Below are 24,531 nucleotides of genomic sequence, written 5' to 3' on the forward strand. Positions count from 1 at the left end.
CCCCTTGGAAACGGGCGCAGGAAAGGGAAGACCGTGGAGGAGAAGGCAGTCGGGTGGCCTGTCCACGTAGAGGACGGGGGTGTCCGCAGGGGGTGGTAAAAAAGTCAGGAGGGCGGCAAGCATCGTTTGCACCATCTCGGCCTTGTCGGCCACGCCCGCAGCCTCGTCCCGCAGGGAGACCAGGAGCGCATCCCAGGATCCAGCAAGGGCGAGGGAAGGGGCTGCGGGGAGGGAAAGGCTCGTCGAGGGAGCGGCGACCGTGAGGCCGGGCGGCTGGCGCGGAGGGCCGGAGGAGGGCGCGGGCGTGGACCCGAGGGAGCTGCGCAAGGCTTCCTCGGAGCTCCGGCCTTTGACTTCTCTCCTCCCGCCTGCTCGCCGCGCCCGGCCTTCCGCTGAGGCCTGGCCCGGCAGCTGCGCCCGCAGGCCACGCTCGGCCGAGGCAGCAGCGTTACCCGGGGGGCTTCTCTGGGGCGCGGGTGGGCTGGCTGCCTGCCTGCGCCCGGGGCACACCCAGGAAAAGGGCAAGGGCCGGTCGTGCAGGACGTGCGCGCCCGGCCTTCTGCACCCCCGTTCAGAGGCCGCGTATCTCGGGCCGCCGCTCCCGCTGGGGAGATCCCGGCGGCTTCCAACAGCCGCGCCGTCCGGGGGGGCTCCCGGGCGAGGGGACGCGGGGCCTCCTTGCGGCGGTGGGGGCGGGGGAGGGCGCGCTCCTGCCCGGGCCAGCTGCCCTTTGGCCCACATCGCGGCCTCTATTTATAGCCCAGGCCTGCGCGGGAGGAGCCTCCTTGCTCCGGGGACAGCTGCCGAGCCCCCGCGGGCTCCGTCCCCCTGGCCGGCCCGGGAAGCCCCCGCCCAGCAGTGCCCAAGCCAGGCAATGGTGGTTAGACACCGAGCGCTCATGAATGAACCGTGGCTTAGTTGAGCACGCTTTGTGCACGGGGATGCGGGCCTCTGGGCTGAGCCCCCTCCCGTGGGCCGCGGGCCTGCTCAGGGCCTCCCCAAACCCCCGGCCGACCTTTGACCTGCGGCTGAAGGAAACGGGGTTCCCACTCCCGGCCCGCGGCCTCCCCCGGCGCAGCTCGGGCGCTCCCCGCCGACCGGAGAGGCCGCGCGGCCGCAGGCGCCGGGCCGGGCCGGGCCGGGCCGGGCGGCGCGGCTGCTGGACTAACAGACGGCAAGGAGCCGTAAGCCAAACGGGCCGGCTGAGCGCGTCGTGCCAACGCGTCTGCCGGGCGGAGCGCCCGGCCCGGCCCGCCACCCAGCCGAGACGCGCCGAGGGAGCCTGCCCGTGGCCTCCCCGCGCGCGGGTCGCCGTTGCCGCGCCAGCGACCTGGGGAAGGCTGAGCCGCGAGGAAGTGAAACGAGGCCGGGCCAACCGTGCCCGCGCTGGGCGTGCCGGGCGAACGCGCCTCCCGGGCCTCCGCGGGCGCGGGGAGAAGGCCCGCCCGCGCCTTGCCTTCCCTGCCCCGGGAGCGGGCGCGGGGCCCCTGCGCCGGCCGGTGAGCGCGGGCGAGCGGAGGGCACGGCCCGGAGGGAGGCGGCCCAGGCCCCCGGGTCCCCGCGGCGCCCGAGCGGCCGGGCTCGTCGCTCTGAGGCCTGGTGTGTCGCGGGAACGCCGGCCGGCCCCGCCGGAGGGGGCGCGGGCAAGGGCCTTCGCGCCTCGGCCCTGACCCGGATCGAGGGCCGCGCGGGCCCCTGCGGAGCGGGCTCCCTCCGCGCGCGGGAGCGGCCGTCGGCGGCTGCGCGGCCCCGGGGAGGCGAAGCGCCCCGCGCGAGGGCCCGCGGAGGGAGGCGCGGCGCCCGCGCAGCCAGGGGCACGGGCACGCGCCGCCTCCGCCGTTTGCGCCCGCGTGCCAGCGCCCCCCGCCCGCGGGGCCCGCCTCGGGACTGGCGCGGCGCCCGGGCACGGAGTCCCCGCCCGACTTGCGCCCGCTGCCAACGCCAAGGCCGGGCCGCGGGGCTCCGCCGGAGACGGAGGGGCCGAGTCCTTCGGGGACTCAGCGGGACTCGCTGCTCGCGCTTCCGGTGGGGCAGCGCAGATGCGCCACGGGCGAGGGGGCGCGGCGCGGCGCGGCGCGGCCCGTCCTCCGGTGGGCTGCGCAGCCTCCGGCCCCCCCGACCCGGCGCTGGGTCCGAAGGCAGGCTGCGCGCGAGCCAAGGAAGCTCAGCCCGCGCAGGAGGAGCGCGCGGCCGGTGCGGGAGGGAGCGCCTGCGCGGGCCCGGCGGGGCTCCGTCGCGCCGGGGCGGGACGCCTGTTCCGATAAGGGGGCGCGCCCCAGAACTCGCTCCCGCTCGGGGCGCCGCGGGGAGGCCCGGTCCCGCGGATCGGGGCCGGCTCCCGGCTGACCTTCCGGGCGCGGGGCGCGGGCCGGCTCTCCCCCGCCCCGGGCCTGGCCCTGGCCCTCCCGAGGATCGGGGGAGGGGCTGGAGGCGCCGCCCGCCTCCTCCGCCCAAGTAGGGCCGCCGCCGGGTGTCCGGTTACAGGAGCGCCGCCGGCGGGGGAGGCAGGGGAAGCGGGCCGCCGCGGCGACCGGCGAGGGATCCCTGCTCCTCCTCCTGCGCGGACCCAGCAGCCTCCCCGTCCGGCCGGTGAGCTCCGGGGCTGTGCGCGGTGCCCGGCCCTTCGGCTTGCGCGCGGCGCGGCGCCCGGCTGACCCTGCCTGCCCGCCCGCCCGCCGAGCGGCTTTGTCGGAAGGGTCCAGCGAAGCGGGGGGGGGCTCCGGGAACCCGGAGAAGCTGCAGCCCAGCTCCCTCCCCCCCGTGGCCCCTCAGCCCCCGGTGGACCCTCTCGAGGAGGGGGCGCAAGGGGGCTGCCGCCCCCTTCCCCGCCCGCCGCCCGTGACCAGGGTGGGGGCCTCCGAAGATGCGCGTGAGTACCCCCCCACACGCCCCTGTTAGGTCTCTCGAGTCAAGATGAAAACCTTCACCTTGAGAAGCCCCGGCCCCGGCCCCGGCCCCGGCCCCGGCCCCGGCCCCGGCCTCGGCCTGAGCTGGGAGGCGCATTCATTCACCGGCCGATGGAAGCAGCGGCGGCGCTGCCCTTCCCAAAGGACCTTGCCCGCCCCAGCGGCGCTCCCTTTCTCTCCGCTGCAGCCCCCCACGCTGAGTCCTTCTGGGGACGCCCAAGGGAGGGCCCTTCCCTTCCGCCCGGGGAGGTTTTTCCGAGGCAGCTGCACTGGCAGAAGGGGGTGAGGGTGGGGTCCGGAAAATCCACTGGGACCAAAGGCTGTGCTGGGCATCAAGGCCGGGCCTGGGCTCCTGTTTCCAGAGAGGAGGGTGGTCTGGCGGGGTGGCAGCGTTTGGCCGGCCTTGGCTAATCTCCAGCAGGATGGGAGCCCCCCACACATCCCGGGCTGCAGAGGAAGATGCATCCCAGGAGAAGTCAGCGGCCTGCAGTGCCCTGGAAGAGGACGTGTGGGCTTGGGGCCCCCTGCTGCTGGGCTCCTTTCAGACCCGCTCTGAAGCAGCAGCAGGCTGCGCGGCCCGGCCCGCCCTCCAGGTCTTGCCCAGAAATGGTTCCCTCCCTGTCTGGGTTGTGGCCAGGCGCGAAGGAGGGATCTGGCCCTGAGTTATTTAGAGTCCAGCTCAGCTGGGCCGGAAGGGGCTCTCCCTGCCTGCTCCCTCAGCACCCCTCAGCACGGGCAGGATCCGAGGAATCCCTGGGGGGGAGGGGGGAGGCAGTGCATCGCCCCTTCTGAGCTGTGGGGGGCCTCTCTCCCCAGCAGCCTTGGGGCCTTTTCCCTCCCACCTGGGGCTGGCCCCCTTCTGGCTCAGCAGGGAGGGGGCACCCAGCCTGCGCCTGATTCCAGGCCACAGGCAGCAGATGCCAGCCTCACGTGATGGAAACGGGCTTCTCGAGCCAAGTGGCTCCTGTGCCAGCAGGGCATATAAACACACCTCGGGCCAAGGATGACGGTGGCTGCAGCTCAGGTGGCTGGGATCGGTGGGAGGAGGCCCCACGGGCAGCAGACCTTTGCCCCCGGGCGGCCATTGCCACCTTGACCCCGGTCCATCCGCATTCCCCGCAGGCCTAGGAGCAAAAGGGTTTGAAGAAGGCGAAGAAGAGAGAAGGGAGCCCTCAAGCGCTGCCCCTCAAAAAGGTACCGGTGCCCTTTCCAAACTGCCTGGAAGCCGCTGCTGACACGGAACCTACAACCAGCCATCTTCCTCTGGTTAGCCTGGGGGAAATGGGAGGGTGCCCCAGCACAGGCCCACCACTAACCCTCTGAACGGGGAGCCGTGAAGCTAGGTGCTGAAGGGAGGAGGCATGTGCACCGGGGGCTGGGGCAAGTGGGGCAGGGCTCGGCTCCAGACGGCGCCCGGTTTGGGGAATGAGAGAAGACATTTTGGTACAACGCAATAGGGAACAGCTGTAATTCGCACATATTCCAAATGTGGAACGGTCCTAGCCACCAGTGGGCGCTTCCCTCAGTCTCGTCGGCCCCTTTGTCCGTCCCCAGGACTCTACCCACCAAAGGGCAGGGAGGGAGACCTTCCCTCTCCCTCAGAGGCAGAACAGCCCCAGTGCGTGCTGGGGGGCGAGGCTGGGCAGCCTGGCCATCCCCTGGTGGGCTCAGCCCAGCAGTTTTTCCCAGAAGGTGGGCAGTGAGGCCAAAGTTCTGCCCACCCTGGAGCTGAGCTCCTGCCACTCCCGCCTCCTCTGAAACATCGGTGAGGGAGGGTCCCTTTGGAGCAGGTCTGTGCCTGAGATTTGTGCCCGGCCTGCTCAGATACCTCCAGCTCTGAGAAGGGAGGGAGGGTCCAGGACCCGTAGCCAGCTCCCCTTTCCCAGAGGGCTCGGGCGTGACTGCCCCAAGCGCCCACGTCTGCAAGCCGGGGGCGCTTCCTTGGGGATCCTCTGCCTTGCAGAGCTCAGGTAGTCAGGTCCCTTTGCCGGCTATAAAAGGGCCAAAGAGCACCCCCAGTTTGGCACCCCCCCCGGAGTAGAGGGCTGAACTTTGCCTCCGAGGTGGGAGAAGCCGAGCGGTAAGGGGCTTCAGGTTCTGCTTCCACCCATCTCGGTCAGGATCCCTTTATCAGGTGTGGTTCTCGTTAACTGAGTTTATTCTCTGCGTCCCACATACAGGCGAGCTGCCTTGCCGCAGAGCGTCAGTCCCGTACTCTGCGCGTGCTCTGAGGGCTCTGCGCTTGGACATATTTCCTTCCTTCCAAGATCAATAGGATTGGAGGTAGGATCTGTCTGGGGGGGGCGGGAGGAGGCAAGAGGCGAGTCCCAAAGAATTGTGTGAGCCTCCCGATGGAGCAGCAACCGGCTGAAGGCCCCCTGCCCGATTCCTCTTCCCAGGCAGCGGCGGAGACCCAGGATGGCGGAAGCCCACCAGGCGGTTGCCTTCCAGTTCACGGTCACCCCAGAGGGGGTGGATTTCCAGCTGAGCCGGGAAGCGCTCAAGCAGGTCTACCTTTCGGGCCTCTCGTCCTGGAAGAAGCGGTTCATCCGGGTCAAGGTGAGCTGGGGAGGGGGCGCACACGGGCCTTCCTGGCATAAGCCGAGGCAGCCCCATCACGCCCTCACCCCTCCCTGTGCCATGGGGCTTTCTGGCAGCCATTGGGGTCTTGAGGGGCCCCCTTGGTGAGCAAGCCACTGGACCTCGGCTGGCCTTTCTTCCTGGGACCCCTGGCAGGCGGAGGAACCAGGGCTGAATCTGAGTGTTGCCCCAGAGCCCACCCCACTCGCTGGGACTGCTCACAGTTCTGCCCGGGGACCCCAGTTGTCTGGCCGTTCGCCTGGGTTTGCGAGGCGGGAGAGTGGCGGGTGGGGTCGCCCTGCGGTGGCTTGGAGGTTCTCTTCCCCAGGTTTTAGGGATGCGGGTGGGTGAAAAGGGGACCGTGGTGGCTCCCAAGGCTCGACAGGATGGGGGCTCTGCTGGGGGGGTGGGGGGTCCAGGTCCTCCTGATGCCGCGGTCTGACAGTGCTGATTTCACAGAACGGCTTCCTGACTGGGGTGTACCCGGGCACGCCCTCCGGCTGGCTGGTCGTCACCATTGCGACGGTGAGCTCTACGTGGGTGCACGTGGATGTCTCCAAGGGGCTGATCAGCAGCATCCAGAGGCACCTGCCCGCCAGGTGAGGGCCGGCCCCAACAACTCCCTCCTGGGCCTGGCATCTCATCCCTGGCAGCAGAGGCAGGGCAGGCACGCTGGGAGTAATCCAGCGTCCGGCTCTCCAGATGGAAGCGCGACGGCCCGGCCCGTTGCAAGGGGGCCTCCTGGGGCGTGGGGATGGCTGGGCTCTGGGAAGACCTGGGGGTCTGGGAGCCGTAGTTCCACTCTCTCGAGGGCTCCGTGCAGCGCTTTGAAGGGGCTTCGGAGCACGAGGGGCAGGGATGGCTCCCGCAGGCAGCCGGGCCTTTCCCGAGGGAAGCCGTTGGGCAGAGCCCATGTCTGGGGGGGAGAGAAGGGCCTTCGGGAGGGCTGCTTTCAGGCTTAAGGGGGCTAATCAGAGTTCTGCATTTGTGGGGAAGGCCGGGGGGGGATATTTCCCCGGGTCTGGGCAGGAGCGGCACTGGTGAAGAGGCGCCGGGCTTAGCTGGGGCTTCCCGAATCCTCGTGGCTGCTGGGACTGCCTGCTCTTGAGGCTGCAGCAGGCATCCTTGCCCACCGGGCCCCCCCGGGCCAGTTTGGCCTAGCAGTCCACCCCACCAGGGGGAGCCGCTCTTCGTCTGTTCCCCTTCTCTGGCCTCCAGGGCCGAGCAGCTGGGAGCCTTCCCTCCTCACTCCTCAAGGCCCCTCTTCGCGGGGCCCCTTCCCGTGGGCACCAGGCAGCCCTCTTGACCTCAGCACACAGGCGTTCTCTGGGGCAGAGACCCCCCTTGGCAGGGCCCTTGGGAACCACCCAGCACCTGGGGCCCTGCTCCTCTTGCTCCTCAGAGCCCTCCGGTCTCGAGCGGGGGCAGAGAGCGCAGCTCGGCGGGTGGAGAGAGAGCCTCCCTAGCGGTCCACCCCCTTCCCTGTCTGGGCGCCTTGAGGTGCATGGAGCCGCAGCTCCACTCATCCAGCCAGGCTGCTGCTCCCGCCTACGCAGAACCGGGAGGGTCCTCAGAGGTCATCCAGTCCAGCCCCCCTTTGAAACCTCTGGTGAGAGGGAAGAAACCTCTCCCGGCTCGGACCGCCCAGAAATCCCTCCGTGTGCCCCCCCTTCCTTCTTCCCCAGCTGCAGCTGCTACTTCAGCCTCCGCCAGCAGACTCTGCTGAGCGCCCTGCTCTTCTCCACGGGCGTCTGGCTCGCGGGCATCTGGCTGCGCCGCCAGATGCTCAAGCTGCTGCTCTCCTACCACGGCTGGATGTTCGAGCCCCACGGCAAGACTAGTTTCAGCACCAAAGTCTGGGTGGTGAGCTGCGGGGGTCCGAGGCGGGCCTCTCCCCGGCAGAGGCCGCAGGAGGGAAGCCGAGCCCCCTTCAGCCCGCGTTGTGTGGGCGCCGGCCCTCCCTCTTGCTCTCCGCGGCAACGGGCCAGGGGGCGGGGGCTGGGCCTGGGGCCTGGGGCCAGAGCCAAGGAATGGGGGGCTGCTCCAGGGAGAGCGGCCCCTCCCTCCCTCCCTCCCTGCCTGACCGCCGTCCTCTCGCAGGCCATGGTGAAAGTGATGTCCGGTCGCCACCCCATGCTCTACAGCTTTCAGACCTCCTTGCCCAAGCTGCCGGTGCCTTATGTGGAGGACACCGTCCAGAGGGTAAGGCGGCTGCTCTTTGCCCGGGGGTGCCCACCCTGTCCCACAGCCGCACAACACAGTGGGGAAGTGCCTCGTCGCCCTCCATGCCTCGCTTGCGAGGGGGGAGAAGGGGGTGCTGCCATTGGAGGTTGGCCAGTCTGTCTAGCAGCTCACGCTTGCGGTCAGTGCTGGGGTGGTGGCAGGTGGGAGCCCGGAGTAGATTCTCCGTCTTCGCAGCAGTCCCAATGCCCGAGGGGGTCCTGCCCCGTGGCTCTCGCGTCTTCCTGCTGGGAGGGAGGGAGGGAGGGAGGGAGGGGGCAGGCAACTTTCCAGTTGCTGTTTCTGGCTGGGTGGGGCCTGGAAGCCTTCCGCAGTGGGGCTGCAGCAAGTCCGGAGTTTTGGGCGCCAGTTATAGCTCTGCACAAAGCCCCGAGTGTGTCGTGCCCGTTTGAAGGGTGGGCTCCTCGTGTCCAGAGAGAAGAGAGACCCTCCCTCCCAGTCTGGTCTCTGGGGCTAAGGCAGAGGCTGCCTGATGAACTGGGGTTTGTGCCGATGCTGGGGCCCTGTCGGTCTCGCCCCCTGCCGAGGGTGCCCCTGTAGTCCATGGGTGAGGCTGGGCCCAGGGAGATGAGCGGGATCAGCAGCCCCTATGCAGGGCCCCAAAGTAGCGGACCTCTGGTGCCCTTTTGCCTGCAGTATCTGGACTCTGTCCAGCCCTTGCTGGACAAGGAGAAGTACGACCGGATGGAAGCTCTGGCCCTGGACTTCCGGAAGAACGTGGCCCCTCGGCTCCAGAAGTATCTCATCCTCAAGTCCTGGTGGGCCACCAACTACGTGAGTCCCTTGGCTGGGCTGGCGGGACCCACTCCGCTCCTGCTGTGTACACGCACTGCCCAGTTGCCCCCGGCCGGCCCCAGGCCCCCTGCTCCTTGGAGCACAGCCTAGGGGAGCCCCTGGAGAGAGCCCTCCCCCAGGAGCAGGGACCCCCATCCCAGCAGCCCCCGAAGGATGCTTCTGTCTCACAGGTGAGCGACTGGTGGGAGGAATACATTTATCTCCGGGGAAGGGGTCCCATCATGGTGAACAGCAACTACTACCTCATGGTGAGTAGCCACTGCGTGGTTCTCTTCAGCCGTGGGAGGGGGCGGGGGGGAACTGCTGACCGCTGAGGGTCCCCCTCCCTGCCTGCCAGATAACCAGCTGCCACCCTGTCCCGCTGGGCAGGATTTTCTCTACACCACCCCCACGCCAATTCAGGCTGCACGGGCTGGCAACTGTGTGCACGCAATCCTGATGTACCGGCGCCAGCTGGACCGGGAAGAACTTGTGCCCGTGAGTACAAATTGTGGGGGACTTCAAAAGGTCTGGCTCCCCACCCAGTACCATCCCATAGGCCTTCTAGAGGGAAATGTGCCACTGCAGGAAGGCCTCCTCCTGCCTCCTGGCAGAATGTGCAGCGCCAGGGTGCCGGGTCTCTGCCTGGCAAAGCTCCCGCTTCCCTTCTCCAGAGGGCACCCCTGGGTTTCCACAGGGGGAGGGGCTTGGCCAGGCTCAGGTGGCCATTTGGAATTCTCCACCAAATCTGTGGGCGGAGAAGTTGGAGAATAGTTTCTCCCCAGGTGGGCGGGAGGAGAAGTTCTCCTGGAATTCCCTCTGGACGGCAAGGAGGGGGTCAGGGGAGGCTGTACCCAGGAAGGCAAGCCCCCGGCCAGGTCAGCGGGACACAGCTGTTCCTATATCGTCGTCCCGTGCTTCCCAAATGGTGGTCCAGCTGAAGGTGAGGGCGACCCAGTTTGCACGATGCACTGAGAGGGTCATTCTCGTAGTGCACTGAACTGTAAACTACCCACTCACCCCACCCCACCCCACCCCACCCCCTCTACAGCATTCTGTGAACTCAGCCAAAGCATGCAGCCTCCTAGGCCTTCTGCAAAGGGGCTTTGAAGACAAAACCGGCGCTTCTGCGTGAATGAGCACTGGCGGAAAACCAGGGAGAACTGTGCCCGTTACAGGCGGTCCAGCGAGGCCCTTTGCCACCCGGGGGTTGGGGGCGTCAGAGTCTGAGGGCGTGCTCTTTCCAGGGGGTCCTGCCTGCTCTTGCTCCCCTCCCCCGCCAGGGACCCTGATCTGTCTTCCCAAACTTGCAGCGGAGGCCTGTGGGTGCCCCTTCTCTGCTCAGACCATCCCGCCTCTTGCCTGGGGCCGTTTGACCTTCTAACGCCAAGTTCAGCACCGCAGCTGACGCATCAGAGCGTGGAAGCCTTTTCCCTCAATGAATCCCTTGACCTGTTTTTGCCACCAGGTGATGGCGCTGGGGGTGGTGCCCATGTGCTCCTATCAGATGGAAAGGATGTTCAACACAACACGCATCCCTGGCAAAGAGGCAGGTGGGCGGCGTTGGGGGGAAGAAGACACCCCTCGGGCCCTAAGCAAGTTGCCAACCCCCCCCACCCCCCCGTAGCCTGTGGTTTTCCTGCATTTTCTCTCCCGCTGTTTCCTTGGGGCAGCCAAGAGGTCTCAGTGCACGAAGTCGCGAGCCAGGCCGAGCGGGGATGCAAACGCTGCTGGTTTGCGCATGCAGTGCTGGATGGCTGCGCGGCTCGCTCCTGCTGGGCCTGGAAGGGGTTCTGGCAGGGCTCTGGGGTTGTGGTCCCGGGTTAGGGTTCTCCCGCTGCAGTCAGCAAGGCCCACCCCACTCCGGGAACCTCCAAGCAGGACAAGATTTCTTTGCCTCCGGCTTGGCGGTTGTGCTGGGGGGAGGGGAGAACAGCTGTGCTTTCCAGCAGCAGACGCGCTCAGCAGCCAAGCTGGTGAAGGCTGCCCAGAGTGGGCGGGGGCCGCAGGGGCAGGTCCTCTTGGCCAGCTGCGGTGCTCCAGCGGGGTCTGGCCTCCGCCTGGATTCCCAGGGGAATAAAAACCCCGTGCCTGTGAGGGGTCCCAGGGCTCCCACCCCCATGCCTCCTCCCCAATAACGGTTTTGTCCTGAAACCAGAAGCAGCATTCAACCCAAACGGAGTAATGTCACGTAGCCAAAGTGGGGGACGGGGTGGGGTTCTGCAGCTTTGTGAGGATGGGAGTCCAGCCTTCATGCCTGGAAGGTGAAGGGGCCTGAGGCCAATCCTGGGCGCGCTCCTCCAGGCCTCCGCAACGGAGAAGCAAAAAGCAGCAGGAGAGTTGGCCTTTGACCCTGGGGCCCCACGCCGTTGTTCTGATTTCAAGCCCCCGAAGAGAAAAAAGGGTCAGGGAGTTTATAGGTCAGTGTGGAGCAGAACCACTGCCAGTGAGAGTCAGGCACATCCCACAGAGACGCTCTGGAGATTGGGGACAGCCCCCTCCGCCCCGTTGCCCTTCAGAGACTGCCGGGGGGCAGCCGGTCATTTACCCCGCCCCTGCGCTCCCCCCAGATTCCCTTCTGCACCTGTCCGACAGCAAGCACCTGGCGGTCTTCCACAAAGGGCGCTTCTACAAGGTCTGGCTGTACCACGGGGGGAAGATGCTGCCGCCCCGTGACCTCGAAATGCAGTTCCAGCGCATCCTGGATGACCCCTCGCCACCGCAGCCCGGGGAGCTGAGGCTGGCGGCCCTCACAGCAGGCAGCAGGTACCCGTTGTGGGAGGGTGGGCAGCGGGGAAACCGAGGCTCCCCTGCAGTCGGTGGGGAGCAGGGCCCCACAGCCGAGCGTGCCGTGAGCCCTAGAGACCAGCGCGGGTGCAATGGCTGCTGCTGCTGCTCCGGGCGAAGGAAACTGGCCAGCAGGCACGCGTGGGACCCAGGCCCCCTCCTTCCCTCCCCTCCCCTCCCCTCCCCCAGGGTTCCGTGGGCCGAGGCCCGTGCCAGGTACTTCAGCCGGGGCAGGAACAAGGCATCGCTGGAGTGCATTGACCGAGCCGCCTTCTTCCTGACCTTCGACGAAGAGGCGCAAGACTACAGTCGAGAGCGGGAGGAGAGTCTGGACGATTACGCCAAGAGCCTCCTGCACGGACGCTGCTATGACCGGTGAGGACGGCTGGGTAGCCCTTCTGCGTGCAGGCAGCCGGGTGCAGTTGGGCTGGACTGGCACGCGGGGGCCGCTCTCCCTCCTGGGCACCGCTGCTTTCCCTTCGGGCTCGGCCCGCTCCCAGGAAACGCGTGGCTTGGCAGAGCTCCTTCCTCACTTCCTGAGCTTCAGGTGAGGAGGAGCGGGGCTCCTGCGGGGCCGTCTTCCTCATGCAGTGCCTCTTGGTCCCGGGGGTCCTGGGCCCCTCCCCACTGAGACCCCCGCGGAGGGAGGGGCTACTTCCTCCCATGTTCCTGCCCTTCCTCGGGGGCTCTGCAGCTTCCTAAGCATTGCCCGGAGCCCGTGCCAACTTTGATGCAGCGGGTGTCTCCACAGGTGGTTTGACAAGTCCTTCACGCTGGTGGTCTATCCGAACGGCAAGGTGGGCGGCAACGCCGAGCACTCGTGGGCCGATGCTCCCATCATGGGACACCTCTGGGAGGTGAGCGGCCATGCCGGTCTCCCTCTGGGGGTCCCTGCCAACGGCCCAGGAAGAGCCACGGGCTGCCTGTTTCCTCAGCACCGCTTGGGGATAGATAGGCTGGCCGAGGCTGATGGGAGCGGTAGTTTGGTGACACCCCGAGGAGAGCAGGCCGGGTGAGCTGTCTAACCGTGCGGCGGCCTTTCTGTCCTCCCTCCCTTCCTCTCGCTGCCCAGTTCACGCTGGCGACGGACCAGTTCCAGCTGGGTTACTGCAGTGGCGGGCACTGCCACGGGGTGCCCAACACCGATCTGTCCCCACCGCAGCGTTTGGTGTGGGACCTTCCAGAAGAGGTAGGTCTGGTGCCTTTTACTTCCAGCATGTGAGAGCCAGGGGCAGAGGTCTGTGGCTGCGTGCGCATGGCACGTCTCGCGCTCACAGGGCCAGAGAAGGAGAAATTGGCCCAGACAACCCCAGCGCTGTCTGGCCGAATGTGTGGGTCGGGCACGTCGCGCTGCTGCAGAAGCGAGGACTGTTGCGTTTGAGGGGGTGACCCCTTCCTTCTAGGACTCCCCTCTCTGGCTCTTCCTGCATTTTGCTTCTCAGCCCCACCTCTGCCCCATGGAGGGTTAATTCATAGAAAAGGGCAGGGCCTTGGTTGGGGGCCAAGGGAGCTTTTTGCCCTTGGGGGGTTTCTTTTCAAAATACGTACACGGCCAGAAGCAGGAGTCCCCCAGCCCCGTCTGCAGCAGCTGTAAGGCCGTCAAAGGGGTCCTCCTTCCGCTGGCTGGGACGCCCCAGTTGTCTGCAGAGGATGTTTGCCCTGGCGTGGGTGGCAGCAGCAGGGCAGCCGGGTCCTGCAAATGCAACTGGTCTGCAGCCAGGCGGGTCCCCTGGGGTGGGAGGGTGGGGCTGGTCCGTGGCAGTTCTCAGCCTCCCACCTCCACAGTGGCGCAGTTGAGGAGTGATCCCAGAACCACAGAACGAGGGGGGGGCTTGTTCTCCAAAATGAAAAGGGCTTAAGTGGGAAGAAGGTGGGCTCTTCACTTAGTGCCATAGCCCCCCAAGAATAACTCTACCCAGGAAGCGGGGGGAGACCCCACAACAGTCTCCATGCTGAAAACGTCCTTGCGGGGGGTGAAGGTTGTTGAGAGGCTCCCTAGAACTGCGTGGCAGATGCCTTAGGCCCTTCGGGTAGGATGGGGCCCTTGAGGCCATCCAGCCCAGCCTCCTGCTCAGGGCATGGATCCCAGTTAAAGCCCCCCGGCAGACGGTCTCCCATCCAAGAGGCAAAGGCCTGCCTCGCAGAAAGCCGTCGGAAGGCGCTGGCAGACCGGCCGGTTCGCAGAGGAACTGCACTGGGCCAAGCAGGGCGTCGTCATGGTTAAGCGGGCTGTGGAACCCAGCAGTAGCTGTGGCACGCTTTGCAAGCCCCAGGGTGGTCTGTTGATTTGATCTGTTTGTGCTTTGCTCCACACCAGAATTACTTTTTGCTAGCGCAGGTTTAGGGTTACAGGTGTTAGCTGACAGAGCCTTGTGGTCGCCGGCCCCTCTATTGATTCATGCGGAGAAATTCACGCACGGGGTGGGAGAGCCCCTGGCCTGAGGCTTGGGTGCTGCTGGATCGCCGGCGCGGTCTCAGGCTGGCATGCTCCGTCCAGTGCATCAGGGTCATTGACTCCTCCTATGGCGAGGCCCGAGCCCTGGCGGACGACGTGGACTTCTCTTGCTTCCGGTTCACCAGTTTTGGCAAAGGGCTCATCAAGAAATGCCGGACCAGCCCCGACAGCTTCATCCAGATCGCTTTGCAGCTGGCGCACTTCCGGGTAAGCCGCCCCCCCTTCCCCGCCCCCTCCCAGAGCCCTGGGCCAGGGGCCCAGGATGGCATTTCTGCCAGGCTGCAAAGGACAGGTACGCAGGAGCCGTGGTTGGCCTGAGGTTTTGTATCCCCCCAGGGGTCAGGAGGGCTGCCTCATGCGACCCCTCCTTGCCCTCTCCCCCTGCAGGACAGGGGCCACTTCTGCCTCACCTACGAGGCCTCCATGACGCGGCTGTTCCGGGAGGGCCGGACAGAGACTGTGCGCTCCTGCACCCAGGAGGCGATTGCCTTTGTGCGCAGCGTGGCCGACCCCAACAGCAGCGTGAGTCCCCCGATGGTTCGGCCCTACCCCATCCTGCGCCCTCGGCACCCCTCCCACCGCCTTTCAGACCGGCACTCGGCATCTCGGAAGTCCAGAGCCGGCTGGGTGGCTGCAGATCGGCACCTTCCGCCCAGCCCAGGAGGAGGGGCAGTGCTTTCGCCGAAGGGTGGGGTGAAGGCCGCGATCTCGGGGGGCTTGGTGCCTCCAGCGGGATGCTGGAGACCAGATCACGGCCCGGGGGTTGCCCAGCTTTTCTGCAGCGGGAATCCATCGAGGGCGCAGGGGACTGAGATCCGGGGCGCTTTGGATCCGGCTCCCTGCTCTCCCCTAGCCCAGAGCCGCATGGCGCCTTCTCCAACCTGCACGAGAGGAGAACAGGCGGGCAGAGCGAGTGGGGGCCTTTTGTTATCATCGTGGAATTAGGCTTAGCTTACAGGTGAAACCACGTCGGCTTTTTTCCACGCGAGCCTCGCCTTAAGAGGACTAATTCTTGGGCTTGAGGGGGGTGTGGAAATGGCACCCAGGTCAGGTCCTTCAGAACACGGGGAGTCCAGGCCAGCGCAGCGGCTTCATAACTCGGTGGAAGAGAGGGGAGAACTTGCAGGGGGATCAGATCATGGCAGGGTTGGGGGCTGAGGAAGGTCACTCAGCGTGAGACTCAGCTGAGCCCCAGCACAGGACACGCCTCAAACTGCCTGCCCCCTAGAAAACCCAAGCTGCTGGGCAAGCCGGGCCTCACCTCCTGCCTCCCCCGTAGCCCTCGGAGCGCCTGCAGCTGTTCCGGGCGGCTGCCGAGAAGCACCAGCAGATGTACCGCCTGGCCATGACAGGGGCGGGCATCGACCGGCATCTCTTCTGCCTCTACGTGATGTCCCGCTACCTCGGCGTGAGCTCCCCCTTTCTGGACAAGGTGAGGGGCCCTGGCCGTCGAGCTGTTTCTTCTGGCTGGTTGTGGCTGTGAGTCACTGGGCCCCAGGGGGGCTTCTGTGACCCACTGCCCTGGAAAGAAGGAGGGGCGCAAGCGCCCTGGCCACCCCCATGGCCCCTTCTGGCTCTCCCAGCAAGGTCCGCAGCGGGCGGTCGGGAACAGCAGCAGGCGGGGCAGTGGGCCCCAGAGGGAAGGGATCAAGCCCCCCAGGTTTCAGTGGAATTCCCCTGGCCTGGCCCATAGGGAGCTCCTGCAGGGAAGCCGTTCTGTGTGGGGGCCTCCAGAAGGGCCGGGCAGCGACAGCCATCCTGCCCAGACGGGCCACGAAGGGGGCTGCACGCCAGCTCCTCTGGGCCTCCGGCAGAGCAGTGCCGCCTTCTTGGGAAGCTGGCCTGGAGCACGGGAGCTTTTGGGAAGGACTCGCCTGCCCTGCCCTGCCCTGCTCCGTGCAGCGAGGGCCCTCCCCAGAGCGCTGTGGGAGGGCTGCCCTGCGGGGCTGCGGGCCAGCAGAAGCCTGTCCAAGCTTGGCAGGGGAAGAGAAACTGGGCTTGCTGGCCCTCACCCCTCCGCCCTCCCCAGGTGCTGTCCGATCCGTGGCGCCTCTCCACCAGCCAGACTCCGCAGCAGCAGATCAAGATGTTCAACCTGGACTCCTACCCGGATTACGTCTCCGCCGGCGGAGGCTTTGGGCCTGTGAGTATGGCCTGCAGGGTCAGAGAGACGGACCTGCGGACGTCCTCGGGTCCTCTTGCAGGAGTGGGGAGGGAGGGAGGGAAGGAGGCCGACACCGAGGCTGCCAGGGACGTGCTTCAAACTCAATGCCTGACCCACGTCACTGGCAGCAGGGCAAAAGGAGTTTGCAGGGCCTGCCCTCAAAAGACTTTTCCCACTGCCCAGCCCCATCCAAGACCTGAGGGCCTGACCCGGCTCTGCTTTGGGGATGAGCCAAAATCAGCCCAGCGCTGCCATCTTCTGGTGGCACGGGACCTCCAGGAAAGCGCCTGTGCCCAGTGAGGCCGCTCCGTGTGCTGTTAAGCCCCTGCCCTCCATACCCCCGCCTCACCACCGATGCGCAGGGGAGGCTGCCTTGGAAGATGCGGCCTCCTTCAGCGGGGCGCGAAAGCCCTGCTCCTTCAGGGCACCTCCAACGCTCGCCACAGGCGGTGGGACCTCCAGCTGAGTGGCCAGGGAGGGGCCGCCATCCCTGGCAGATTTCGACCGATCTGCCCTCCCCCGCCCGCTTTTCTTCCTTGCCTAAAAGCCACCCGGCCATCTGGCAGTAACTTTCGGGCAGCGCTTCCTGGACGCTGCCTGTTCTGCCTATGCTCAGTGCACAGACCAAGAAGTGTAACCCGACAGGCCGGCTTCTTCCGGCACCAAGCCGCAAAAGCCGACCAGACTGTAACGCGAGCCAAGCTTCACGTGCAAACACATTCCGGGGTTTTGTCCATGACGGGGGCGGGCATCGACCAGCATCTCTTCTGCCTCTACGTGATGTCCCGCTACCTCGGCATGAACTCCCCCTTTCTAGACAAGGTGAGGGGCCCTGGCCGTCGAGCTGTTTCTTTAGCTTCCGGGGTTTTGTCCCGGAGCTGGCGAAGCATCTTGCCAGCTCAGGCGCCGGTTCTCCGAAGAGCACCGGGCAGGAGTGTCCGCAGGGCGTGGTCCCAGAAGCTGAGAGGGCAGCCGTGGGGGTTCCGCCTTGACTTTTTCCCACGCTCTGCCAACACTCCCGCCCCGGAGAAAGGCGCTCGGGCGGCAGGTGAAGAAGAGCTGGCCCTGTTGGCCTGGGATTGTGGATGCCAGCCTGGGTGGTGGAGGCTCGTTGGATCCCCCCTTGTTTTGGGGAGAGCAGAAGAGTTAGGCCCGAGGGGTCATGGGCAGCGGGGCTGGGAGTATCCCCAGAGAGGAGAGGTGGGAAGGGGGCTGGAGGCGGCCGCAGCAACTGTCTCTTACTGCGTGACGCGCTTTGCAGCAGAACCCTGGGAAGGACGGAGGCCTGCCCGGCATCCGATTCCCAGAGAGGCTGGGCAGGGGCCTCGGGGACTAAGCCCAGAATCAGGACTCTGCCAGGCGAGCAGGGCGTCCTCGGGAGCGTCCTTGCCTTGTGCTCACGGGCCTGGAGGCTGGCTCCTCGGATCTTAGCGCGGCCTCTCGGTGTCCATACCTCCCTGCAGGTGGCTGATGACGGCTACGGGGTCTCCTATATCATTGTGGGCGAGAACCTGATCATGTTTCACATTTCCAGCAAGTTCTCCAGCCCTGAGACGGTGAGTGTGCCCGAGGAAGGAGCTGCAGTGGTGGAGGGCTGGGGGGGAGGAGGCAGCGTGCCAATGCCCATCTCTTTGGAAGAAGCGCCCCGGGAGGCCCTTGGCTAGGGGAGCCCCCCTTCCCAAACCTGCATCCCCCAAACGCTGCCCCTTCTGCCTTGGGGCCTGCTCAGCCACTGCGGCTTTGCGTACCACTTCCCCCAAGCTTTGGGTTTTTTTCTTTCTGGCCCTTTGCCTGTTTCTAAGAAGATGGGCCAAGGGCTCATGAAGAAGGTGGGGGGCTTCAGGCCAGGCACGCTGAATCACGGCTCCTGTGCTGCTCCAGGGGTGCCAGGGCAGGAGCTTGCCAGGCCCCAGGTTCTGGCTCCTCATCCATCCCCGTGAAGGAAGGAAGAGCAGATGAGGAGGAAGAGGAGACTGCGCTCTGGGCACGGGAAGCACCCCATGGAGGGCGGTGTCATCTGTCAAGCCCTGGGGAGGGGGCTGGTACCCGGCTGCTGCCCTCTGCCCGGCCCTTCCTGGGCAGAGAACACAAAGCTGTGGCCAGTGTGAAAGACCAAGTTGCTACTAGCCCGGGCGGTGGGTGCCTGGGGGACAGCAGGCGGGCCCCCTTTTCTTCCCCCAGGAGCCAATCGCGTCCCTCTGGCTCAGCACCTGCATGCGCCCAGGTCAGCCGCAGCGGGGAGAGTCCCTGGGAAGTCCCTGCTCCTCACTGCCATCTGCTTCCGTCCCCAGGCCCCTCCGGGCCTGCCAGTGACGCCCCTCCTCACTCCCCCCCCAGGACTCCAAGCGCTTCGGGAGGAACGTCCGGCAGGCCATGGTGGACATCGCCACGCTGCTTGAGGTGCAGGCCGGGAGAAGGGCCCGCTGAGCGGGGGGCCTTTGCTGAGAGCCACGGGGAAGCGGCAGCTGGCCTCGGAGCTGGCCTGGCAGGCCGCCTGCTGTGAGCATTGCCAAGACTTGTGCCAGCCGTCTGGCTGCAGCTCCTGCCCTGCTGAGCTGCACCGCTGGTGGATCGGAGGGTTTGTGGGGAGGGGGCAGCGAGCGGCTGCCCATGATGTCACTTATAAAGGAGGATCACTTTTGCCTGCCCTCGTGTGGAAGTGATGCCGATTTCGCCGGGGGGGGGTCCTGTGGTGAAGCCTGGGGTCAGAGGCCTCGCTGCGGAGGCCAGGCCAGATCGGGGGCAGCACACCTGGGCTCCCTCGCCCCTGGCCTCTGCGGAGCCGGCCCAGCCCCCGAGCAGAAGGCAGGAGCAGCCTGCACCCCGGCTGCTCAGGGCCCCCTGCCCTGGAGGGCCAGGCAGGGGCCCAGGCCAGTGGGGTGGGGGCGGTGACCGCCTTCCTGGCGTCCCACGAGGTGCTTGCTTCCCCCGTGACCCCCAGCAGAGCGAGCGCCCAACCAGCAGCTCTGCCAGATGGTGAAGTGACCCCCGGATGGCAGGCCTGGTGCTCAGCTGCTGTGTCTGAATTGGGGCGGGAGGGGTTCCGGCTAGTGGGGAGGGAGGGTCCCACTCCCAGGCAGCAGCCCCCAAGCAGTGAAGGAATGCAGATCCACGTGCTCAGGAGAGGTTTATTGTGAGACGGGCGCAGACGCGGAAAGGTGAGGGCAATGCGGAGGAGATGATGAGGGAAGGACGGGCAGGCGGGCGCGCAGCTCTGGGCTTTGTCCGCGGGTGGGGGCGCAGATTTGGGGCTGGCCTCCCTGCAGGGCCCCTGCGGTAGTGGCAGCCGGAAAGGGCTCCTGGGGTCCTGCCTACACCTTGCAGAGAAAGGGGTTCTTGTCGGAGCAGGATTCGTTGTCCCACAGCATGAATCCTGGAAACAAAATGGGGGGTCAGCACTGGGGAGGGAGTGGGGGGCTGCCAGTCCTGGGAAGGAGCTCTTGCTAAGCCGAGATGGGCCCTTGACCACCATTACCTTTAACCCAACTTGTGAATGGAAGCCTCTGGCAGCTCTTCCTTGTGGCTCCCTCTGCCCCTGGGAGCATTCTGGGTATTTTGTCCTCTTGCATCGTGCCAGCCTATGCCTTGCAGCGTTGGCTACCCCGGGATGCTCCTTCAGGCCCCAGGCAAGCCTCTTGCCCAGCAGAAGATCAGTGGCCACCCCAGGACCCCCTGCCTTGAAGACGGCTTCTGGGCCTCACCAGAGGACGGGAAGGAGCAGCTGCACGGGATAAGCTGGCTGGCAGAGGGACCGCCCTTCTTGCCCGAGGCCGCATCTGCCCTCCCCCTTTTTACGGATGCCAGCTGAGAACGCTCTGTGCTGCCCGAGACCAAGCAGCGGCCTTCGCGCCACGTGCTAAGCCAGGCTTCGTGTGTTGTGTAACCCCACCTCCCAGTTTTTGGGAATGGGTGGGGGCATGCAGAGACTGGCTAAACGGGAACTCTTTTGCCCTGTGTCAGGGAACCGTCGCCACCCTTCCTTGGGGCTGGGAGTTCCCCAGATAAGCAAAGAACAACCTTCCTGGGGGGGGGCTGCTGCACTCCCCCACATCACAGCTCTGGGCCCTTACCGTGAGAGTCGTCCAGGGCAGCACAGTTGTCGTCCCAGTCGTGGCGGTCAGCCTCTTCCCACGCAGTGTAGCCCAGGGGGCTGCCGTCTGCCCAGGCCCAGGCCCAGCTCTGCAGGTGCAAGCCAATACATCAGGACAGGTCATCCGAGCGAAGCAAAGCATGGGAAGGGGGTGGGCGGGGAGCCCCAGGGGGCAGAGGAGCAGCGTCTGGAGCAGCTCCCCGGTCACTCACGTGCGGTGAGAAGGAGAGTCCCAGCCAGACGTCCTCCTCCTCGTCCTCCCACTCCTGCACCTTTTTCAAGAAGTTAGCAACGGCTCGGTGCTCCCCTGGGTCCAGGATGGAGGCCAAGTGGCCGTGGTAGTGCTGGCAGAAGGCCTGGATGGGGGGCAGAGGCAGAGATGCTGCAGAGGGAGGCAGGACCCTGCCTTTGAGGGGGCACTACGGCATGGTTTTCAGCCTGGGCAGCTCTGAGATGGGTGGACTTCAACTCCCAGAATTCTGGGAGTTGGAGTCCACCCATCTCAGAGTTGCCCAGGTTGAAAAACACACTAGAGGCTCAGACCCACCCCCAGAGTTGCCGAGTCCTGTCCAGGGGCCCCCCGGAGGGGAACTTGCCCCCTTAGGAAGTCAAGCGGGGAGCAATTAACCTTTCCAGTTGGGACGGATGCTTGGGCCCTTCCTGCCCCCCCCCCGCCTTCACACGAACTGGGGCTTGTCCAGAAACCAGGCACAGCTTGCCAGGGCTTCCCTGATCAGCCCCTGATGGGCCGTCCGGTCCCTTTGCCCCAAAGATGGAACTCCGATTCCATGGGCTGCGGGAAGCTGGTCGTTGCAAAGAGATGTCTCCTTCCCCTGGCACCCCAGCAGCCAGGGCGTGAGCAGGGCTAATTCCCTGGTGGTGCCACGGCACACCTCGGGTGCAGAGGCCCCAACCCCAGCCGTGCCCCGACTCACCTCGGCCCGGGACCAGCTCAACTCCTGTGCGAAGTAACCGTAGCAACGCCCGTTGTGGGAGAGCCAGCCATTGCGGCAGGAGCCAGCTTGGGCACCTGCAAGAACGGGAAGCGGGCGAGGCCCCAGATGTCCACAGGCAGGCTTTGCGTTCTTCCAGAGCCCTGGGTCTTTCTCTCCCCCTCGGGGGACCCAGGGAGTTGAGCTGCAGAAGCCATGGGGGGGGCTGCCCCCTTGCAATTACAGGGAGTTATGCCTGTGCCCTTGGGGGAGGGGGCACTCACTGGCTGTCAGTTGTCCGAGCGCGAGGCACACCAAGAGGCCAAGGCTGAAGTGGGCCATCCTCCAAGTCCTCAGAGCTGCGTGAAGAAAGGGAGCCAGCGTGAGGGGGGGGGAGTACGGCAGCCGCACTGGGCGATCAGATACCGTCTTTGGAAGGGAAGGTGGGTGCCCTGCAACCGGCCAACCCCGCCAGTCCCTGCAGGCTTTTGCCCCAAGAGTGGGACCTGCCACAGCACCTCTGCAGTCCTCCTCTCCAGCCTGTGGCGCAAGCGCCCTGGATGCTCAGGGTCAAAGGAGGCGCTGCTGCTGCACTGGGGGGCGGGCAGGGCCCACTCATCACACTAAGGCTGAAGGAGGGAGACCTTCGTTTTGTGCAAACTCAGGTCTGCAAGCCCAGCCAAATCACGCAGCACAGTGGAACCACACACACAGGCTGGCCTGGGTACGGCTGGATCCCCTCTCCCGGCCCTCCCGGATCTCTCCGGGTGGGTGTGCTGGGAGCCTGTGGCTGGCCAGGCTGGTCCTCCCCGGAGTGGATTTGGGGATGGCAACTGGGGACAACCCCCCCCTCCTTTGGCCAGAAAGGGCCCGGGAACTGGTCATTGGGGACCTGGAGGGACTTCCAAGTGAAACGCCAAGGATGCCAGGCCCAGCAGGCCTTGGAGAGCTCCTGGCATTGGAAGGGGGACCTGCTTTTCCGCCTGCAGAACCGAGTTCCGAGCACAAGAGTTTGAACTGAACCTGGTAGAAATTAAGCTTTGTTCTGGGGCAGCTTCCCCAGATTGGTGCCCTCCGGATGCCACGGCCCCCAACCCGCACCTGCCGGCCCCCCCTCGCTGGGGGGATTGGAGGCGGGGGGGCGCTGTGCAGCTGGGAAAGCCAGGAAGGGCTTCTGGGGGCCCGGGGCCCTCCCCTCGAGCCGAGCGCTTGAGCCCTCTCAGCCGGCTTTGGCCGCCAGGCCCGTGGGGGCTGCTCGCTGGGGGCAGAGCTGCCCCGCCCCAAGGCAAGCCCCTGCTGCTTGCCTTCCGAGCCAGGGACCCAGAGGCGGGGAGGCCGGCTGCCCTGCCCCGAAAGCGGGAGGCTTCGCGAAGAAAAGCCGGGCTTCCGACAGCCATCCCCTGCGCTCAGCCGAGGAAGCTGCGGCGCTCCGGAGGAGGACGGAGGGGACTCACCGCTCCTATCGCTCCGGGAGGCGATCAAGCCGGGGCAGCCGAAGCGGGAGAGCAGCTGCTTCCACGGGGCTTATAAGCCGACCTGCCCCGCCCCGCCCCGCCCCGCCCCGCCCCGCCCCGGGCAGCCTAAGTGCCCCACCCTCCAGCACAGGGAACACCCAGGGGGTGGTCCCATCCGCACAACGCCTGGGACCGCGGCTGCTTATCAGGAAGCCCAGCGGCAGGGCGGGAGATGAAAGGGAGGGGGGCTGCAGGCTCAGTGCCCCGAAGACCCCCGGAGCCCCCCCCCCGCTCTCTTCCACCTCCCGGAGGGCAGGCAGCCTGCTCTCCAAGTCAGCCCGAATCGGGACTTCTCTTTTCCGAGAGAAATGCATGGGAGGGTGGACCCAGCACAGAATGTGCCCACGCTATTCTCTAAAGTGGGGCGGGGGTCCCACTGCACTTTACATTTGGGGGAAGCTGGAGTGTCATCATGGAAGGGGAAAGGGGGAGCAGATGTTCCTTCCGCTTTGCCCGGGCAGAATCGGCCATGGAAACTCTCGCGGGCCTGGAGTCGCTGCTCTAACGTGTTTCTTGCCTGAAAACCGTGAGCGAGTCTGTCCCCACTTTTCAGCCGCAGTTCTGGAGGGGGCACAAAGGAGGCTGTAGGGAGCTCACCCCTGGAGTAAAACCACACACTTTCCTCCTGTCTGCAACCAATCGACAACAGGCTGAAAGAGAAGAAGATCCGCAAAGCACGGGATCCAGGCGAGGGAAGACCTGGTCTCGTTCCTCTGGCCGGTGGGTGGGTGAGAGAAACAGAGTTGCCGAACAGAGGAATGGGTGCCTTGGGGGTTCACCGCTGGGTTGGTCAGTTAATTCGCTCTTAAGAGGGAGGAGGAGAGTGGAGTCCCCACGACTAGTGGGGTGCAGAGAGAAAGGATGTCTTCACACGAAGCTAGAAGTTGCAACCCTTCAGTGAAGCTGTGAGGAAACTGCACTTTTGACCAGCGCACAAAACCTTGCTTGGTCAAGGCAGCCTCTTCTTTGTTTAATCCACAAAGGGCAGGTTCTCTGGTTGCTTTGCTGCAGCCTAGTGATACGGAGCTTCCTGCTCTGACCCCCAGTTCGATGATTCTTTCTCACTTTTGCCTTAACTAGGCGCCCACTCCCCACTAGACGCTTTCCTGGGAGTTTCAGGACAGATAAAGGAAGCAGATCTTCCCCTGGCGTGCAGTTAGCCTCTGGAACTCACCGCCACGTGATGTGGCGATGACCAGTAACCTGGGCTGTTTGAAAAGGATAAATTCATGGAGGGGTAGGGGTTTCAGTGCCGCATGTGGCCGGATCCCAGAGATGCTGCTTCCTTCCCGTTGGGAAGGACTTCAGAGCTCTTTGAAGCTTTGGCTGTTTTTCCTGGTTAATGACCAGATGCCTTGGCTGAGAAGTTTATTACTTCATCTTTGATTGCTTCAATTTTTCCCTTGTCCATTTTTAAAACACGCGATACTAGTGTGCTGCAATGCAATAAACCCCACAGTTGTCCAGCCTAATTAAATTGACAGCCTAGCAGCAAATGGAGCTACTTGGAGGGGAAGGAAACCAGCAGAAGCTCACGGCCTGGTGACTGCAAAGGCTACGGATGCTCGTGCGCTGGGAAGCCCCAGATGGTCGCTTGCTTTCTCTATCACTAGGATTTAGCAAAGCCACAAACTTAGAACAAAACCTTTTTAAAGCAATTAAGCATCAGTATTCCTTTCTTAAAAATGGGAAGAACAGTTGCTATGCTCTTTAGGATTTAAACTGAACCCAGGATGGATGGAGAGAGAGAGAGAGAGAGAGAGACGGTAGACTGAATTGATCTAAAAATTAACAGTCCCAGTCCATCCCCATTTACACCTCTTAATCCCTGCTCCTGGCACACTTTCAGAATAAACATATTTGTAGCTGCAAGGACTTGAGCAAACAAGGGAGAGTCCTGTGAAGACGGCCCTCCATTCCTGGGTTGAACAAAGGACTCGCTTGTGGCGGGGGGGGACGACCAACCCACCCCCAGATCTTGCAGGCCCAGCTAGCAGTGCCCTTCTGCAGCTGGGGGACTTGGACTGGGCTGGAACAGGGCAAGGCTGCCGCCCTGTTCTCTATGGGGAAAATGAGAGAGATGCAGCA

General features: G+C 65.3%; 2 protein-coding genes across 7 annotated transcripts; one reads left to right on the top strand and one right to left on the bottom strand.

Annotated features, from left to right (window-relative positions):
• Positions 1–1,482: 1,482 nt before the first annotated feature.
• On the top strand, positions 1,483–18,554 carry CPT1B (carnitine palmitoyltransferase 1B). Of its 6 annotated transcripts, none has more exons than XM_088129024.1 (21): positions 1,483–1,499; positions 4,029–4,172; positions 5,087–5,189; positions 5,306–5,465; positions 5,946–6,085; positions 7,172–7,349; positions 7,587–7,688; positions 8,364–8,501; positions 8,693–8,770; positions 8,892–8,999; positions 9,970–10,054; positions 11,072–11,267; positions 11,478–11,663; positions 12,040–12,145; positions 12,361–12,477; positions 13,786–13,950; positions 14,131–14,265; positions 15,023–15,175; positions 15,773–15,886; positions 17,371–17,463; positions 18,245–18,554. In XM_088129024.1, the coding sequence occupies exons 4-21, from the start codon at positions 5,325–5,327 to the stop codon at positions 18,332–18,334; spliced, it is 2,325 nt and encodes a 774-aa protein (XP_087985150.1). In that variant the 5' UTR covers positions 1,483–1,499; positions 4,029–4,172; positions 5,087–5,189; positions 5,306–5,324; the 3' UTR covers positions 18,335–18,554. The 6 variants fall into 6 exon arrangements, with proteins under 6 accessions (XP_087985150.1, XP_087985149.1, XP_087985151.1 ...); XM_088129023.1 differs by lacking the exon at positions 1,483–1,499 and adding an exon at positions 2,069–2,869; XM_088129025.1 differs by lacking the exon at positions 1,483–1,499 and adding an exon at positions 2,069–2,869 and having other exon boundaries at positions 4,029–4,100.
• A 463-nt stretch (positions 18,555–19,017) lies between these two features.
• On the bottom strand, positions 19,018–22,779 carry LOC103049704 (rheacalcin-1-like). Its single transcript, XM_088129031.1, has 6 exons — positions 22,384–22,779; positions 21,214–21,288; positions 20,933–21,027; positions 20,210–20,353; positions 19,978–20,086; positions 19,018–19,280 (listed from the first exon to the last, which is right to left on the bottom strand). Exons 2-6 carry the CDS (start codon positions 21,269–21,271, stop codon positions 19,219–19,221), a joined length of 468 nt encoding a protein of 155 aa, XP_087985157.1. The 5' UTR covers positions 21,272–21,288; positions 22,384–22,779; the 3' UTR covers positions 19,018–19,218.
• Positions 22,780–24,531: the final 1,752 nt, after the last annotated feature.

The sequence above is a fragment of the Python bivittatus genome, unplaced genomic scaffold (genome assembly GCF_059951505.1).
Source record: "Python bivittatus isolate LINGU-HERP-01145 unplaced genomic scaffold, Pbiv_v1 ctg000730_np1212, whole genome shotgun sequence".
In the NCBI taxonomy this organism is placed as follows: domain Eukaryota; kingdom Metazoa; phylum Chordata; class Lepidosauria; order Squamata; family Pythonidae; genus Python; species Python bivittatus.